Source organism: Canis lupus, chromosome 31 (genome assembly GCF_003254725.2).
Source record: "Canis lupus dingo isolate Sandy chromosome 31, ASM325472v2, whole genome shotgun sequence".
In the NCBI taxonomy this organism is placed as follows: domain Eukaryota; kingdom Metazoa; phylum Chordata; class Mammalia; order Carnivora; family Canidae; genus Canis; species Canis lupus.
The window spans coordinates 6,104,111-6,123,849 of NC_064273.1; the positions used below are offsets into that span (position 1 = coordinate 6,104,111).

General features: G+C 39.8%; 1 protein-coding gene and 1 long non-coding RNA gene across 3 annotated transcripts in view; one reads left to right on the forward strand and one right to left on the reverse strand.

The window, feature by feature from the left end:
- Positions 1 to 12,578, reverse strand: part of LOC112661561 (uncharacterized) — a 90,551-nt gene extending 77,973 nt beyond the window's left edge. For both annotated transcript variants that reach the window (XR_003137790.3, XR_007407688.1), the window contains exon 1: positions 12,354 to 12,578. This is a non-coding gene — a long non-coding RNA (uncharacterized LOC112661561). The remainder of the gene's footprint in view (positions 1 to 12,353) is intronic.
- GBE1 (1,4-alpha-glucan branching enzyme 1) overlaps positions 11,618 to 19,739 on the forward strand; it is a 268,030-nt gene continuing 259,908 nt past the window's right edge. The window contains 1 exon segment of the mRNA XM_025449943.3: positions 11,618 to 11,993. Within this exon segment, the coding sequence (XP_025305728.2) occupies positions 11,860 to 11,993 (134 nt within the window). The 5' untranslated portion in view covers positions 11,618 to 11,859.

Here is a 19,739-nt window from a genome sequence, read left to right on the forward strand (position 1 = left end):
GAACATAGAGGTATATATATTTTCTTTTTTTAATGATTTGTATTTATTTATTTATTCATGACAGAGAGAGAGAGACAGAGACAGAGAAACAGAGACACAGACAGAGGGCATGCAAAGAACCTAATGTGGGACTTGATCCCAGGACTTGGGGATCACACCCTGAGCCAAAGGTAGATACTCAACAGCTGAGCCACCCAGGCATCCCATATATATATATATCTTTTAAAATTAGTCTTTTCATTTTTTTCTTTATCTAAATACCCAGAAGTGGAATGGCTGGGTTGCAATAATTTTTTAAGGAATCTCCATACTGTTGTGCATATTGGCTGCACCGATTACCGATTTAATTTCCACCCATAGTGCACCAGGGTTCCCTTTTCTCCATATGCTCACCAACACTTATTATTTCTTATCTTTTTGTTAATAGCCATTCTGATATGTCTGAGATAGTATCTCATTTTGGTTTTGATATACATTTCTCTGATGGTTACTGATGTTCAGCACTTTTTATATCTCCGTTGGCCATCTGTATGTCTTGTTCGGAAAAATGTCTCTTCAGGTCCTCTATTTTTTTCAATCAGGTTCTTTGTTGTTGTTGTCACCTAATTGTATGAATTCTCTTTTTGTTTTAGGTAACAACTCCTTATCAGATATATCATTTGCAGGTATCTTCTCCCATTCAATAGGGTGCTTTTTTGTTTTGTTGATGGTTTCCTTTACTGTGCAAGAGCCTTTCAGATTGATGTAGTCCCATTTGTTTGTCTTTTCTTTTTTCTTGCCTGAGAAGACATATCAAACAAACAAACAAAAATTGCCAAGAGGAATGTCAAAGAACTTATTGTGTATGTTTTATTCTAGGAGTCTCATAGTTTCAGGTTTTACATTAAAGTCATTCATTAATCCATTTTGAGTTTATTTTTGTATATGGTATAAGAAAATGGCCCAGTTTCAGTCTTTTGCATGTAGCTGTCCAATTTTCCCAACACCATTTGTCAGAAAAACTGTCTTTTTTTCAATAATCTTCAAACATCTTCACTGGGAGTAGATTCCATTTGAAGAAACCACTTTCTTTGCTTATCCATAACTCTCCATCCATTCAAGTTTTATCATAAGACTGCAGCCATTCAGTCACATCTTCAGGCTCCACTTGTAATTTTAGTTTTCTTGCTATTTCCACCACATCTCCAATTACTTTCTTCACTGAAGCCTTAAACCTCTCAAAGTCATCCATGAAGATTGGAATTAACTTCTAAAATTGATATTTTGACCTCTTCCACTGAGTCACAAATGTTCTTAATGGCATCTAGAATGGTGAATCCTTTCCAGAAAGTTTCCAATTGACTATTCCCAGATCCATTAGAAGAATCACTATCTCTGGCAGCTATAGCCTTGTAAAAATGCACTCTTGGGGCACATGGGTGGCTCAGTCAGTTAAGCTTCTGCCTTCAGCTCAGGTTGTGATCCCAGAGTCCTGAGATAGTGACTTGCATTGGGTAGAAAGTCTGTTGCTCCCTCTCCCCCTCCCCCTGCTTGTGCTTGCTCACTCTCTCTCTCTTAAATAAATAAATTAAATTAAATCTTTTTTTTTAAAGTATTTCTTATAGTTGCAGATTGGATGTTAAATTGACAGGCATTAATCTCCTTGTACATCTCCATCAGAGCTCTTAGCTGACTAGGCACATTGTTAATGAGTAATGTTTTGAAAGAAATCTTTTTTTTTTCTTTTTCTGAGCAGTTGGTCTCAACACTAGTCTTAAAATATTTGGTAAACCATATTGTAAAGAGATGTGTTGTCATCCAAACCTTGGTTTTCCATTTATAGGTCACAGTCAGAGTAGACTTAGTATAATCCTTAAGAATCCTAGGATTTTCAGAATGGTAAATGAGCATTGGCTTCAATTTCAAGTCATCAGCTGCATTAGCACCCTAACAAGAGTCAGCCTTTGAAGCCAGGCATTTACTTCTCCTCTCTAACTACAAAAGACCTAGATTGCATCTCCTTCCAATAGAAGGCTATTCTACCTACACTAAAAATCTATTGTTTAGAGTAGCCATCTTCATTGATTACTCCAGCTAGGACTCCCGGATGATGTGCTGCAGTTTCTACATTAGTATTTGGTGCTTTACCTTGTACTTTAATGTTAAGGAAAAAGCTCCTTTCCTTAAAGTTCAGGAAACTGCCTTAGGTATCTTCAAACTTTCCTTCTGCAGCTTCTGCTCTCTCAGCCTTTATAAATTTAAAGAAAGTTAGGGACTTGCTCTTGATTAGGCTTCAGCTTAAGGGAACACTGGCTGGCTTGATCTTCTATCCAGATGACTAAAGCATTCTCCAAATCAGCAATAAAGCTGTTTGTTTTGCTTTATTATTTGTGTGTTCACAGAGGTATCACTTTACATTTCCTTCAAGAACTTTTCCTTTGCATTCATAAACTGGCTATTTGGCACAAGAAACCTTGTGTTTGGCCTAGTTCAGCTTTTGATATGCCTTCATCACAATCCTTAATCACTTCTAGCTTTTGATTTAAAGTGAGAGACATGTGACTCTTACTTTCACTTGACTCCTTAGAGGCCATTGTAGAGTCATTTATTGTCCTGATTTCAGTATGGTTGGGTCTCAAGAAATGGGGGAGGGGAGGCGAGAGAGAGAGAGAGAGAGAGAATGGCCAGTCAGTAGAGAAGTCAGAACATATACACTTACCTATTAAGTTCACCATTTTATATGAGTGTGGTTCATGACACCCCAAATTACAATAGTAAATCAAAGATCACTGATCACACAGATCACTATAACAAATATAATAAGAAAAAAATTGAATTATTATGAGAATTACCCAAATGTGACACAGAGACATGAAGTGAGCAAATGCTATTGGAAAAAATGTCACCAATAAATTTGCTTGATGCAGGGTTGCCACAGACTTTCAATTTGCAAGAATGCAGTATCTGTGAAGTACAATAAAATGAGGTATGTGTGTACTACTAAGAGTCCAATACTACTATTATTTATTTTGTTGCTCAAATGATTCCTTCTCTATCTGGGACTCTTTCTGGTTGGTTCCTCTGTCCTTCTGACTTATCCCCCTGTTGTTTCTATCTCCTCCCCCTCCTTTTCTTCTTCTTCTCCTTCTTAACACTCTCTTTCTGGCACTCTTAAAATGCTCCAGGTTATCTTACATTTTCTCTACCAAGCCCTAGAATCACCATTTTTTTAAGGAGCTCTGGTTCTTTTTGTTGGAGAATGGTGTTCAGAAACTAAGATCTCAGTGCTGGGTATGTTTGTTGTTACTGTGATGTCACTGCTTCCATGTCCTCTCAGCAGGCAGAGCTAAGAAATATACGTATTATAAAATGCATATACACACATTTATCTCTTTGTAGGTGTGTATAGGGGGGTAGGTGAGCTCATATCACTACCTCTGACTCTAAATTCAGAACTGCAGTGTTTATTCTATCACTCATTTGTAACTTCTATCTCTGATGGCATGAAATCTGGCTCAAGTTATCCACAACTTATTTACTTATTTGCTCAACCAATTGTGGTATGCATGCAGAGGAGCCTTAGAATTCCTGGTCCACACTACTGTGAAAAATAAATTTACCAACTAGAATATAGTGTTTATGTACAGTTCATTTTGTTTTTACCCTTAACGTAGCCAGTCAAAACAATATTTTCTGAATTTAATTTCGTTTAGCTTCTTTTTCTTCAATAACGTGGTTTCAAAAAGAATTATCTTGAGTAAAAAACATAATATGGGCAATATGGAATTTAGAAATGTAATGTTGCAAAAGTTCATCTTGAAGTTGTCATTAATTTTTACAGAACGGTACTCTAAAGCATTATAATCCATCAGATTATAACTCACTACAATATCAGAGCTCTTTACCTTTTAAGTGGACCAATTACAGCATTGTACCAAGTTCTGTACAGCATTGTACCAAGTTCTACAAGAGTGAAGGCAGACTTGGGGAAGACTACCTGCCGTGACTTTTATTAGATACAGCCACAATAGCACAACTCTGCCTCCTCCCCTCTAAATTAATTGAGTTGCTTTGGTCTGCTACCCTTCTTGTCATGGTCTTGATATAATATTTTAATGTCACATCTTCCCAATGACGTGCTTTACTATATATTATAGAAAATGAAACTGAGGTTCTGAAAGTGACTTGTCCAAGGTCATATGGTTTATAAATGATAGAGCTGAAGCTAGAATTCAGTTGTATCCAAAGTCCAAATATATGAAAAATTATATAAGTGTTAGAACTTCATGTACTGCAGAATAATACAGTATGGTTGGGTGCATGATTAAGACACCCAGATATTTTGCTTTAGTCATTTTTTATAGTCTTTGAGTCATCCATTGTCTATTTCTTCACTGTCAGTTGGCTCAAACTATGCAACTCTAGAGATGTTTCTACCTGAAAAATATAAACAGGGTCCTATTCTAGTCAATTTTGTAATAGTTTATAATTTGTCTTTTGTCTGTAGGTAACTTGGCATGGTTATCTTACAATTTGAATAGATTGGCACTACTTGAATAATTTAGCTTTTACTTTGAACATGTGAAATAAAAGTGTAATTTCATTAAAATGTTTGAAGTTGCTCTAATTCCTATTCCATTTTTGTTTTGTTTTATGAGGATTTGGGAGCATCTAGTATGTACTCATTGGGACATTTGCACAGATAAATAATTTTCTGAGAATAGTTCTGGTTCTATCTAGCACCAAGCTTATCAAAGAAAAGCTTTTTTTTTTCTTTTCCCCCTATGAATAGTAATGGATTGATAGCTTCTTAAAATAAAATTAAAATATTTTTCCAAAGAAATACAAAATTTAAAATACCAAACACAAGATCCAATTTTGAATTGGTTATATTTTATATTTTTCAAATTGATATTGTATTTTTTCATTTTTTCTCAATTTCTGCATTTTTCTGTTTGTGAAGTGGTCCCAAGCATTTGTTTACCAGCATTGATCTATGGACCATATTGGTCACTGGTTAGAGGATTCCTTTAGAAGACCTCAGCTCAGTGTTAGTGCCCATCACATTCTAAGTCAGGTTTCACTGACATATTTTTTTTTTCCACCTGGAGATGTGTTAACAATCCTCAAATCTTAACACTTTCTTACTTTTGTACTAATCCAAGTTATTGAAAAGCATCCTATATGGAAGATATTTCTCTTCTTTCCTTAGTATTGCCTTTACAGAAATATAAATGTTACCATTTATTAAATCATTATTATATGTTACATACAGTTTTAAATATCTTACACGTATTAAGTCATTTAATCCTCTCAATATGAAAGCAGGTACTATTATCATTCCTACTTTATAAAAAATGGAAACTGAGGCACAAAGAGATGGACTTCCCATGATCACATAGTGAGTAGCAGAGTTGAGATACAAACTCAGGCAGCCTGGCTCTTAAGTCTGTGTCCTTGCCTTGTCACACTGCTATCCACAAGAAGAAACTATTTGGAAAGTTCCTTGTGTTTATATAAAATTGGCTTCCGAGTACATGGTTCAAAACGCTTCTCAATACTTACCACTTACTGAGCCATTTTTCTTCTTATTCAAGTTTTTAAAATTTCAGTTAATTAACATATGGTGTAGTAGTAGTTTCAGTAATAGAACTTTGATTCATCACTTACATGTAACACCCAGTGCTCAATACAAAAAGCACACTCCTTAATAGCCATCCCATTTAACTCATCTCCCTGCCACCACCCCTCCAGCAACCTCAGTTTGTTCCCTATAGTTAAGAGTCTCTTATGGTTTGCCTCACTCTCTGTTTTTATTTTCCTCCCCCTCCCTTATGTTCATCAGTTTTATTTCTTAAATTCCACAAATGAATAAAATCATGTGGTATCTTTCTCTGACATCTTTTGCTTAGCATAATGTCTTCTAGTTCCATCTATGTTATTGCAAATGGCAAGATTTCATTATTTTTGATAGCTAATATTCCATTATATATGTATAAATATATATATATATATACACATACATATATATGTGTGTATACACACACACACCATCTCTTTTTTATCCATTCATCAGCTGATTGATGTTTGGGCTCTTTAGATAATTTGGCTATTGTCAATGCTGCTTTATTTATTTACTTAAATATCTAAATATCTATCTATCTATACATATATATATATATATAGAGAGAGAGAGAGAGAGAGGCAGAGACATAGGCAGAGGGAGAAGCAGGCTCCATGCAGGGAGTCCGATATGGGATTTGATCCCGAGGATCTAGGATCACACCCTGAACCGAAGGCAGATGCTCAACCACTGAGCCACCCAGAGATCCCTAGAAGGGACAATTTAAAGCTTATAGAAGTATAAAAATTTAAACTGTCTTTTTAGCTTTTGCTCCTGGGAACCAGAGAACTAAGGTCTGAACTCAAATGCCCTAGACTTTCTCTAAGATTTTGTTTTGTTATTTGCTTTTGTCATGTATTGTTTTACTTATTTCATGTATTTTAAAAAGATTTTATTTATTTATTTGAGAGAGAGAGAGAGAGAGAAAGAGAACATGAGAGAAGGGGCAGAGGGAGCTGGAGAAGCAGACTCCCCGCTGAGCAAGGGGCCTGATGTGGGGAGCCATCCCAGGACCCTGGAATCATGACCTGAGTGGAAGGCAGACACTTACCTGAATGAGCCACCCAGGCACCCCCAAGTATTGTTATTAGCCACCTCAAATTATTTTTGTTAAATAGGTGGTATCCAGATATGCCAACTAGTGTCCTACAGCAGTTCTGTGTGTTTTAAATAACAAAAAACTATTCACTAATAGTTTTGGAGATCAGTCATCTGAAATCAACGTGTCAGCAGAGCCACATTTCCTCTGGAGACTCTAGGGAGAATTAATTCTTTGCCTCTTCCAGTTTCTGGTGCTTATTGACATTCTTTGACTTGTGTCTGTATCACTCCAATCTCTTCACAGTCACTTTATTTCCTCCTCTTGTGTCTGTTTGTTCTGCATGTCTCTTCTAAGGACAATGTCATTGGATTTAGGAACCAGCTAATCTAGATAATCCAGGATGATCTCCTCATCTCAAGATCCTTAACTTAATTATATCTGCAAAGCACCTTTTTCCAAATAAGCTAACATTTACAGATTCTGGGGATTACGACATGGGCATATCTTTTGGGGAGTCACCACTCAAGCCACCAGAATAGGTGATGGTAGTTGCATGAGGTTTTAATCCATGGGCTTTGTGACTTAAACATTTTTTTTTTTTCCCCAAAAGACTTTATTTACTCATGAGAGACACACAGAGAGAGGCAGAGACATAGAGGGAGAAGCAGGGTCCCCATGGGGAGCCCGATGCAGAACTTGATCCCAGGACCCCAGGATCATGCTCTGAGCTGAAGGCAGATGCTCAACCACTGAGCCATCCAGGTGTCCCGTGACTTAAATTTTACTTGTAAAAAGTCTTTTTATTTTCCATCTACTTCCTGGCTCTTTTGTTGTGGACCAGTTAAGTTTGCTGGGGACCTGGGTTTCACTCAGGTCAAGTTCATAGATATGTGGTGTTTTAAATTTTGTTCAGTTCTTGTCTTGAAGTCTTAAAAAAAAAAAAAAACCTTTTACTTATTTGTCTTCATATTCATCTTTCTGAGAGGCAGGATAAAATAGTTCTTAAAATCATAGACTGTAAAAGATGTATCTGGATTCAAATCCTGACTGCCTCTTCCTAGCTATATTAAGCAATTTTCTTCATCTTTAAGTACATTTGACAAATGTAGGGTTAACTAAGGATTTTACACGCACAGACATCCCATCATACAATGGTTAAAACAGTGCCTAGACTGTGGAAAGCAGTGTGTTATTATTATTAGCTATTATTGTAAAGAAGCACTACAGTCTTCTTTCAGAATAAATCCATTATAAGTCCATTTACAAGGTTTTATGCCTAAAATGTTTGTAAAATAAGGAACAGTTGAAGAATACTGAAAATTTCATACATAAAAAATAATCACTAGAGATGACATAAAGGCATAAAGGAAGTCTGTAACTCTGAGTTAAATAAAAACTGCCATTTTGCTTGGGTAGGTCTGAGACCAAAGAAAATTGTTTAAGTTTTAATGGAGAGGACAAAAAGTTCAGAGGATTTGTCACAAAAGTTAGAGCCTTTCACCTTTAGGTCACTGATTCTCCTCCAACTTGTGACCAAAGTAATTGAAAATCATTATCATCTAAAAAGTATTAAGTACTCTGAAAAAAGTTGTTTGCCTCACATTGACTTCCAGGTGGTGACAATTACCATCACATTGAACACCCACCACTTGGCCATCTAGAGAGAGGTTAGGGGGTGAACAAGTCTGAGGATAAAATGACAATCTGTTCCTCCCAGGTCCTCTGAGAAGTGTGGCAGGTAGGTGTAGAGAGGAACTTTAGCTGACTATTGCCTCTGCTGAATTTAATCCAAAAATAAATGGTTATCATTTGAAGACCGGGATATCAAAACCTGGTAGCCATTATATACACTGTAAGGAGAGTCTTACAGTCTTACATAAGAGAAAATTTTAAACTAGCTTCATAGAGTATACTTTACACTATGAAATTCACCTGTTTTAAATGTGTAATTCAATGACTTTTGGTAATCTTATAGAATTGTGTAAACTTTACCTCATCCAGTTTTAGCACATTTTTATAGACGAATTTATTTATTTTTTAAAGTTTTTATTTATTTATTCATGAGAGACAGAGAGAGGGGCAGAGATGTAGGCAGAGGGAGAAGCAGACTCCCTGTGGGGAGTCTAATGCGGGACTCGATCCCAGGACCCCGGGATCACGTCCTGAGCCAAAGGCAGGTGCTCAACTGCTGAGCCACCCAGGCATCCCTTTATAGAGGCATTTAAAGGAATACATATCCAATTAGGCATTGTAGTGTCATCCTAATAGTCTCTTTGCTCTCATTTTTGTAAGCCTATAATCCATTTTCCATAAAGAAAACCTTTTTTTAAATGTAAATAAAATTAAATCAGTTTTCTGCCCAAACTCTTCAACAGCATCGTATAAAACTAAAATTAGAGGTCCTATATGATCAAACAGCTGCCTAGCTCACATCGTACTTCCGTACTTCCTGGTATTCTCCTTCTCACTATCTAGCAGGTACACAAAAATTCTTTTTCTGTGACTAAATCAACTCAACTCATTCCCATTGCACAAACTCTTTACTTGCAATGCTCTTCCTCTTATGGTTTGTTCCTTGTCATTACACTTCAGTTTAAATGTCAGTTCTGAGAAGCCTTCCTTTATCACCAGAACTAAGCAGGCATATTAGCTTAATTTTAATTAAGCTACATTTATTACTATTGCATTTATTTACAACTGGGCATTTGTGGGTTTTGAGAAGCATTTCTTATATGTTATTTGACATTCTCTCCCCTCCCACCCTCTATATGAGCTTTGTAACAACTGAGGCTTGTCTTACCATTTAATCCCAGTACCTAGGAAACTGAACTGGCTGTCACATAGGACTTCATTAAGTACTTCTCAATAGTGAGTAACAGAGAATAGGTCCTAGCTCTCTTGGAGTTTACATTCTAAAGGGGGAGATCAGTACATAAAAGAATAAAAGAGAGAGAAAAAATAAACACCTCAATCTTGTTAATTGTTGCATAGGAGAGAACATGCTGTAATAGATACTGAAGAATCTTATTTAAGTAGTAAAAGCAGAGGCTTCTCTAGATGAGTTGACATTTATGTGGAGATCTCAAGGAATGCTGGGAAGAAACCAGCCATGGAGAGCTGAGTCATGAAGACAATTCCCAATAGAGAAGGGCAAGTAAAAAGTCTCCAAGGCTACAAACTGCTCCGTGAGTCCCAAGAAAGTCAGTATTCTTAAAGAATGGTAAAGCCAGATAAGAAGAGAAGAAGTAGAGAAAAGTGGTGGAAAGATAGTTGGGGACTAGATTATACAAGCATTGTTAGGGAATGGTAAGAAGTTTAACTCTGGGTGAACCAGTATGTCATCTAAGTTGTATGATTTATTCCTTGTGGAGATCCTAACTGTTCAAACTGTGCCCCTACCCTGCAACAGCAGCATTGCCTCTGAGCTTGTTTAAATTGCAGAATCTGAGGTACCACCCAGAACTAAATTGGAGGAAGCACTTCTAATGACATCATCAGGTGATTCATATGCACATTAGTTTGAAAAAACACCCGACAGAGGGTTAGAGATGAGAATGTAAAAAAGAAACCAGTTAGGTATGTTAGTCCAAATGAGAGACTACTTGCATGAGTGACAGCACACATAAGACTGATTTAGGATGTATTTTGGAGATAGTTGGTTTAGGTCTACTAGCCAGCTAGAGGGGGAGATTACAGCTGGCACATAGTGAATCTGGATTTGTGAGAAAAGTTGAGGATTGGAGATACAGATTTGTGGTTTTATTGGGTAACCTGTTTCTGAGTGTCAATGTTGTTTTACATTTTACTGACATTTGCATGTTGTTATGTACATGGAAAATAGACTCGTCTTCCTGAAAGTTGTTCAAGTCCTCCACTCTTTCACTTGAGGTCCTCTGTTGCTAGGTATTTCTCATCAAGTCCTTTATAAACCCTTTCACAAAAAGTGTTTTCAAGGTCTTAAAATTCAAGGCCAATTTTAATCAATGCTCTTTCTTTTCCACAGCCCCTAGGATTCTCCACACCCAAGTCTTAACGGGGAAAGAGGCTTGAGTCCAGTTCCTAGGTTCAAAGCAATTTGGAGACTCCTGGGTGGGTGGGTCCAATTCTCTCCACGTACATACGATTCTGTATTTTCCAAAAAAGAATTGTTGAGCTAGCAGCAGAAATCAAAGAACTAAGTAAGTTCCAATCGGGGAAGTTTGCAGAGGGGCCTCTCTTCTTAAGCCAAGAGGAAGAGGGATTTCCTGCGGGAGCACTGCATTAGTAAGTGGTGCAGTTGAAACCCAATTTGATGTTTATTATTTTAATTTTTATTTATGATAGTCACAGAGAGAGAGAGAGGCAGAGACACAGGCAGAGGGAGAAGCAGGCTCCATGCACCGGGAGCCCGACGTGGGACTCGATCCCGGGTCTCCAGGATCGCGCCCTGGGCCAAAGGCAGGCGCCGAACCGCTGCGCCACCCACGGATCCCCCCATTTAATGTTTAATGATCGTCCGTATACCATCTGTCTTACCAAGGATACTTCAGTTTAATCGTTGAAAAACGTTTCTTACAATTATAAACAAAGGCAAAAAGGTGTTTTGCTTTTTTTTCCCCCTTTCGTTTCTCTCTGAGGTCTGGGGAATGGTGGTCAGAGTTCTCGCCACGGCTTCAACTCTCTGCGTTGGCAACACTGAATCGTGCCGGAACATCCCAGTTTCCGTGGGACCTTTCCAGCATCCTAACTCTTTTGGCTGATCCCTGCGACGACAGGAAAGCCCGCAGGGGCTCCGGTTAGGGAACGGGGCACACGTTCCAGGGTGTTGCTCCCCGACAGCGGCCCGGGTCTCCGAACTCGGAGGAGGTCCCGGCCAGGAAACCACACACCCACCTGGGCCCAGCGCCGCGCGCGGGAGGGGCCGGGGGAGGGCAGGGCCGAGCTCCGCGGCCGCAGGGGCCCGCCGCCGCCCGCCGCCCCGCCCCGCCCCGCCCGCCTCGGGACGTGCGTCCGGGGATCACCCCGGGTCCCGCTCCGCCCGCCGCGCAGGAGGCGGGGGGAGGGGGCCGACGGCCGTTCTCTCCGGCTATAAAGGGCCCAGGGCCGCCGGAGCTCCCTCGGCGTCCTCCGGCTCCGCCTCCGCCGCCTCCGCCGCCTTCCCTCCAGCGAGAGCTCGGGGGCCCGCTCGGGCTCCCATCGACGCGCTCGGGCTCGGCTACGCGGGCTGCGGCAGAAGATGGCGGCTCCGGCGGCTCGGGCCGACTGCTCCGAGGAGGCGCTGGCGGCAGCCCTGGCGGACGTGCCGGAGCTGGCCCGGCTTCTGGAGATCGACCCGTACCTGAAACCCTTCGCCCCGGACTTCCAGCGCAGGTACGGCCCGACGCCACCTCGGGGTGCTCCTCCCCATCCCCCCTTCCTTCACCAAGGGAAAGGCTGGCTGCGTTTCCAGGCGCGGGCTCCGCGCGCGCAGGCCCCGCCCCTCGCCGGCCCCGCCCCTCGCCGGCCCCGCCCCTCGCCGGCCCCGCCCCTCGCCGGCCCCGCCCCTCGCCGGCCCCGCCCCCGCCGGCCCCGCCCCTCGCCGGCCCCGCCCCTCGCCGGCCCCGCCCCTCGCCGGCCCCGCCCCTCGCCGGCCCCGCCCCTCGCCGGCCCCGCCCCGCCGGCCCCGCCCCCGCCGGCCCCGCCCCCGCCGGCCCCGCCCCCCGCCGGCCCCGCCCGGGCCCACCGCCGGACCTTGCAGGGTAGCCCCGGTTTGAGGTTGCGCCGGGTCGGCTCCGTGAGCTGGGTTCAGGGGCTGCGGGAGTGCGGGTGTGACGGCTCTGGCCCCCGGACTAGACGTGGCAGCTCTGAATAAACTTTCCTCCTCCCCCTCCCTTGCTTTCGAATCCGCGGTGTTGCGCCGTTGGCCCGCGCTGTGGCTCCCCGCTAGGGCCTGGGGGGGGGGGGATGCCCCGGGGGAGGGGGGATGCCCGGGGGCGGGGGGAGGGGGTGCCCTTGAGCTTTCCCTGTGCTTAACGCCCGGCGTGTGTGATCGCGCCTGTACGACTTTCATGTATTTCATTGCAAATATTGTGACTTTTACATCCAACTGGATCCTTTCAGGCAGTTTTTGTTCTTCCCTTGTTAATAGTTCCCCTCCTGGGGAGCAGGAAGTGTATCTTGGCCGCTTTATTTCCCACCTCCGTGGGCCAACGTTGATGAGTCAACATTTGTCAGCAACATTTGTCTGCGTTCGGCCTTGCCCTCCCGCAGAGGGGAAGAGGGAGGAAGGCCAGGAAAGCCAGACTTCTAGGGGTCGACTTAGGTGCTGTTAGCTTTCTTTTGCTGCAATAAATTGGTTTAGGACAATTAAGTCGCTAGGACAATTTTAGTCGTGTGCTCAACTTCAAAGTATAGTTTTTAAGATTACAATAGTTGTTATATTAGTTATAGTAGTTAGATTTATGAGATAAGCACATGATGACTTAATGGTTTCTGCCCTTTTAGCCAAGTGACTCCAGCACAAAAACGTCCGTGGTAACAGAACATGCATGATCAAATTTTCAAGTAGTAGAAAATGGCTAGTTAAGTATTGGCCAGACGCAGTATTGGGGGTAATGAAACAGGATTCATTTGGAATTTGGAAAAAAATCTTAAGTTCATGTCTTGGCATTGTCCCTTACTACCTGCATTTAATCCATCAACTGTTTAGATCTTATTTATTTGAGAGAGAGAGAGAGAGAGCATGAGCAGGGGAGGGGTGTGGGGAGAGGGAAAGCAGACTCCCCGCTCAGCAGGGAACTGGATGCTGGGCTCAATCTCAGGACCCTGGAATCAGGGACCAGGCTGAATGCAGATGCTTGACCCACTGAACCCCCCGGGTGTTCCCCCCCCCCCCCCCCCCAGCAACCATTTACTAAGGATTCCCTATGAACAAAAAAGGAACACAAAGTTCAATGTAACATCTCATTGCAGAGTTTGTATATCCTGTTGAAAGAGCCCTTCTCAGAGTAGTCCGCTTGAGCTGTTGCTGGGCTCATCAGGTTGGGCCCTTCTACAGCTTTGTGAGATTGCTCTCAGTATTTACAGTTTATGCTTTCAAAGTGCATAATCTTCATAGTTCAAAATTGGATTTGATTTACAAATAGTCAAAAATTTTAGAGCGAAAGATGGTGGACAAACTTTAATGTGCTTATTTATGATGATACTAGTTTGTTTCTATGCTTTGGAAATGATACTTAAGACATTTCTAAAAGAAGAATTGTGAAAGATTTTGTTTACATTTCCTCACCCCATAAAAAAAAAAAAGAGGTTACAGCTGGACAACCCTTGGTAAGTGTTTCTTTCATGTAATTCACTTCAGCTCCATTGGGATTGAAGCAGTTACCATCCTCTTTCATGGTTTGTCAGAACTAATGAGAGGGACAAAGGCCAGAATAAAGATGGGGCAATCCAATGTTCTTGGTGAAAAGGCTGGTCCAGTGGGCTCATTCTGACCTGGATTCTACTTCTGGCCTTGGTTCTCAGTAGTTGCCATTTTCCAGCACACATGTTGCGTTTAAGCATATCAAATAGTAACTTGGCATTTGGCAGCGGCAACTTTTACTGTTAACATTTAAAGAATAAAAAATTCTTCCCTCATAAAGTTTGGTCCTGGTTACTTTTTATATTTTCTGTTTATTTCTAATAAACCACTGAGGTGTTGTGTCTTCAGCCTAACACAAATATACAACCAGTCATTTAGGGGCAGAGTAGAGCTAACTAAGGAGTAAAAAAAAAATATAGCACAAACAACAGTATTTAAGAATGATGATGAGGGAGACAGTTTCTTGTCATTGATGGACTGTCTCATTCTTTCCCAACCAAGGTATCTTTGTTAGAAACTCTGTTAAGTACATCTATTTACCTTTTCTGTAACTGTAAGACTGTTAAATCAAGTGTGAGGACTAATGAATTACTCTGAGAAATAAAAATTAGTACATAAGGGCATTGTGATAGCCCTTATGTCTCATTGATTACCTTCTAAGATGGGATTTTCCTTTTGGCTGTCCTTTTATCATCTGTTATTTATACTGCAATTAGCTGCTGTGATCATAATTTCAAAATCTTAGTGTTTTAAAACAGTAACATTTAATTGTCCCTGTATTACATGTCATCGTGAGTTAGGCTCTTCTCATGGCCATCACTCAAGGATTTAGGATGATGAAGGCTTCAGTTTGAAATATGCTTCTATAATGTTAGCTGTAGGGAGCACAGAACATGTTAAACTATACACTGTTTCTTACAGCTTTTGTTTAGGAGTGAGTCACTTCTGCTGACACATTATATGGGCCAGTGAAAGTCAAATTTGACTTCTGAGCCATGGGTGTGAACGCAGAGAATTGACATTTGTGAATGGCTTGAAGAACAGCACAATTGCAATAACACTTGTCTCTACCCCCTGTTTAAAGTTTACATAGTATTTTTAGATTTTGATTTAATCCTGATAACAAAACCATGAGGTAGGAAGGGTTTTTATTTTTCATGACTTACAGATGAAGAATCTGAGATTTGGTCAAATGCTTAAGTTCACATGGTTAGTAGTACTGTGGCTGGGGTTGATCTTTCTTTCTAGAACTATTTTCAACAAGTTTACAAACAATGACTTCTTGGTAATTTAATGAATACCTCTTTCCTCTTTATCTCTAGCATTGGACATTTTGTGCCAGTTTGTGGATCCCTGGAGTCATGAAAATCTTTTGCTTTTCTTCTATTATCTCTAATGGTTTTTCCTCTATTTCTTTCTGACCGTTTAACTTGAGAGATTCTCAGGGCTCTTCCCTATGTCCTTTTTTGTATTTCTACTTTGTATACTTTCCCTGGGCATTCTCCCCTATCCTTTGGATTCCATCTATATACTGAGGCTGCCCATGTCTATCTTCAACCCCAAATCTCCTTGTCTTGGTCATATTTATAAATAGCTTCATTTTCTGATGTCCTAGAGGTACAAAATTCAACATCTCTGTGTGTGGTATCCTTATTTACCAACTACTCAAGCCTAAAAACTTAACACTTATCCTTAATTCTCACCTCTTCTTTCTTCTTATCTCCAAGTCTAGTTAATTATAGCTCCTGTTTTTCAACTACATGCCATTTTATATTTCTACTGCTTTCATCCTACTCAAGTTTCTAGCATCTCTAGCCTGGTTTGCACAGTCACATAGTTGCTCCCTCTTTTCAAATTTTCTCAATAATTCCCCATGGTTTTTAAGGCATTACAGACTATTTCTCATGATGTGCAAGAGTCTGTATTATCTGGTCTCTGTCTACCTTTATAGCCTCATCTTTGGACCTTCCTTCTCACTCTGTACCATCTAACCAGAGGGAGCCTATGGGTCTGGAGAGGTAGCTGAGATGTCCGAGAGCCATTTTATAAGGGGCACTAAATATCACTAGAATAAATTGGAAACATGATATCCATTTTACACATGCACTTTTAAAATATTGAAAGTTTTCATTTCTTAGTTTGTGAGGGCTCACAAGAAGTTAGGGGTCTAGAAAAATCACTGAAAAAAAGGCAAAAGATTAAGCATTGGATACATTTTTGATCTTTATCAGAAGTGACTCCTTTAGCTTAGTGGAAATGAATGAACAAGTGAATCCTTTTATATACTTTTTACTAATATAATTTTCCTCTACCCCATTAGATAGATTTAAAAAAATATTTATTTATTCATGAGAGACACACAGAGAGAGAGAGGCAGAGGGAGAAGCAGGCTCCTGGAGGGGAGCCTGATGCGGGACTCGATCCTGGGGCTCCAGGACTATGCCCTGAGCTGAAGGTGGATGCTCAACTGCTGAGCCACTCAGTCGTCCTTAAATAGTTCTTTAACAAATGTTGAAGGAATATCAGTTGAAAGTGTGCCAGAATATTCTGTGTTGGAGGCCACGTGTTTTGGTCTAGATAATGGTTCTAGCTGTGCTTTTGTACATGCTGTTTGTTCTGTTTTATGCATACTTTGCTTATCTTATATGTCCCTATACATGCTTCTGGAAACAGGTTAGAGACATAGACCTTCCTTGATTTCTCCCCATCCTACACCTTCTTCCAGGCTGGATGAGGAGCCTGACTTCTTAAGTATCACTTTGAACACCCTCGTCCTATGGATGTTCATCCACTGTAATGTAATTATCTTTCTGCCCTTTTGTATCCCCTACTAGATTGTTTGCTCCCACGGGTGGGCACTTTTTCTGTATTGTTTGTTTAGTATACCTGGTTTATAGGGAACAGTATAGTATTTGAATGAATGTGTTCTGAGTCTATTTATTTTTCTCTTTTTTCATAGCAATGAGTCTCAGGTCAACTTACGATAAGCTAAAAATGTTGGGAATGCTTGGATGAACAGAAAAGAAGCAGTAGTTACCAGGGATGATGTTTGACAGTCTAGGGAAGGGAAATATATGTCTGAGTAAAGAGTTGAAGATAACTAGAGAAAATCAAGAAAACCATTATTAATTAGATACTTTCACAGAACCTAAAGGTTTAATCACTGAAGGGTATTCAGTTTTAGGGAACCTGATGTCAGATTGTGTGCCCAAGAATGGGAGGAGAGGTTTCTGTGACCCCAAGTACACTACATGTTACAATTACAGTGAACATCTCTATTTTGTTAGAGATGAAAATAGCTTTTGCATTGGTAGCTAATCAGAGTGGCAAAGTACTTTGGACTTGGTGTATCAGCAGCCACACCAAAAATTGATTCTCACAGCATAGAAGTTTTACATCAAAGCCGCATGGTGCACTTTTTTCTCAGTACCTGGCCAAGTTGTTGGCTCTGAGGAAAGTCAAATGTCAGTGATTCTAGAAGGCAGGGGAAAATCTGAAGATTACAAGATGTATCTTGCCCAGTCTTCTGTACTAGTAGATTTATTTGCCCTTTGCAGCTGAGATCTGTACCAATTCCAGTTACTCCTGAATTTTCTACAGTGGTGGGCAAGAGGCTCTGACCTCTTTTCATTTTCAAAGTGCCTTAAAATGACTTGATGGAGCATTTTGGTTTAGTTTAGGCTCTGGTGCCTGCTGTACCACCTCCTGAGAAATGACTCTTTATGTGATAACTTCTTAGAGGATTCAGTTCAGCTCCCACCAAGCTGGCCCTAGTTAGTCAGCGAGATGTTAATATAGTCCCTGTGAAATGTGCTATAGTTTTAGACTGATAAGAATATCATGCTGCTGTTATTTGAAAGCATGGATTAAACTTCAATTATACATTTATAGATATTAAAGGAAAACATGAAAGTGTTTTCATTGGAGAGAATTGCTGCTACCAGTTCATTCTGAAGTAAGTTTATTTTTTACTGAAGAGTACATTCTCCTCTTATGATGTCTACCCATCAGTAGATGCTTACCACTGTTTTGAACCCAGGGTTCTTTTGTGCTTAACATCCCAAAGCAGCAGATTCTGTTTTGTGTTTAGAGTAACAGGAACTAAGTACATTAATAAAAGGTAAAACCACATTAAACATACATTATTATACAGTTTGCAATCATTAATTTATTATATAATTATGTTGCATCTTATTTGATGTTATTTAAGTTATAGTGACTAATTTGTAAAACTTGTGTTTTTGATGTTTAAGTAATTAGAATAATTTAGGTTCTAGATTTAGTTTCCTAACATGTAAAATGGGAAAATGTATAAAAATATTGCTGTGTGTGTGTTGCAAAGTATAAGAGTGAGATGAAGCTTGAATTTGAGCTCTCATGTGTGCTAATAGCTTTGAATCTGAGAGCAAATTCACCAAACTCTGTGAGCCTCAGTTTCTTCTTCTGGAAAGAATTGGGTGGGACCTATCTTCTAGGAGTGTCTTGGAGACTAGGGATATATTAAAGATCCTCAGTGAATAAATAATAGTTATTTCATGATGATAATAATATAAGCAACATAGCCTTCCATCATAAATATTCACTGAGATATTATTTTCAAAAGATTTTATTACTGTTAGCTTCTTTAATGCTATATCATAAAATCAAGCATCAGATAAATAACGTGACCAGGAATTCTCCACAACTCTTCATTTTGTTGGATGGTGTCTTTACTTTTAGGGGTTCTTTCTCTTTCCTAGTAGAGCATTGTGTGAATGAGGTGAGGAGGTGGTAATATTTTTTTTTTTTTTGGAAGTAGTAATTTTAATTATAGTCTAGTATACAAGGAAAAGAATATGTTTAAACTTTGATCCTTTAATTTGGGGAGGAAATGATAAGGCAATTGCCTGTTTACTATAAGCTGAAGGCAAGATGAGTCCTGGATATAATGAGCACAAAACTCCCTTTAGAGAGAGAGGTAAATGCTAGCCTGCAGAAGCTTACAATCACTCTTCTTTTGATCTTTCTTTTCTGTCTTTTCTCGTCTTTGATCTGACTGCTAACTGTTCATATTCTTGGGCATCAAACAGCTACTGGGATTTTCTTTCTCCTGAACTCTGGATGGTTGGAGGAATGGTTATATCAGGTTTATTGATAAACAGGAATAACTTTGAAAATAAGGGAAAATATATAACAGCGCTTAAAAGTTTGAAAATGAAAGAATTGTCCAGTGGAATCGGAACATATAATCTATTAGTAAGAATAAAACTTAAATACTATATTTTGCCTTGTCTTTTCTCTCTCTTTACTTGATGAGTTCAGCTATTTTTGATATGTTTATTTTGCAATGAGATAAAAAACAGAAAAATGGAATATTCATGTATGTTTTAGTTGATCTGTTGAACAGAAATTACAATGAGTCACAGTTTATGGGTATGTACTCTAGGTCTGTAATCTAAAATATGAGAATCAGAAACCAAGTCTACAGGTACACTTCTTGTATAGGTAACCTTGAAGTTTTCCAAATATTTAGCAAGTGAGAATTAAATATTTCTTTTACCAGTGAAATCATATGTTACTCAATATCATATCTAATTTATTTTCATTTTCATAAATTGTAAACAACAGCCACAGGTTATATTTAATTATGAATAACTGCATTATACAGGTACGTTCTCTGTTGCAGAAGCATAATAAAATCAGTTATTTATGTAGGTCTCTATAACAGAAAACCCTATGTACCCTCAATAAACAGAAAATCCCACAAACTGAGTTATTAAAGTAGAACTTCGTAT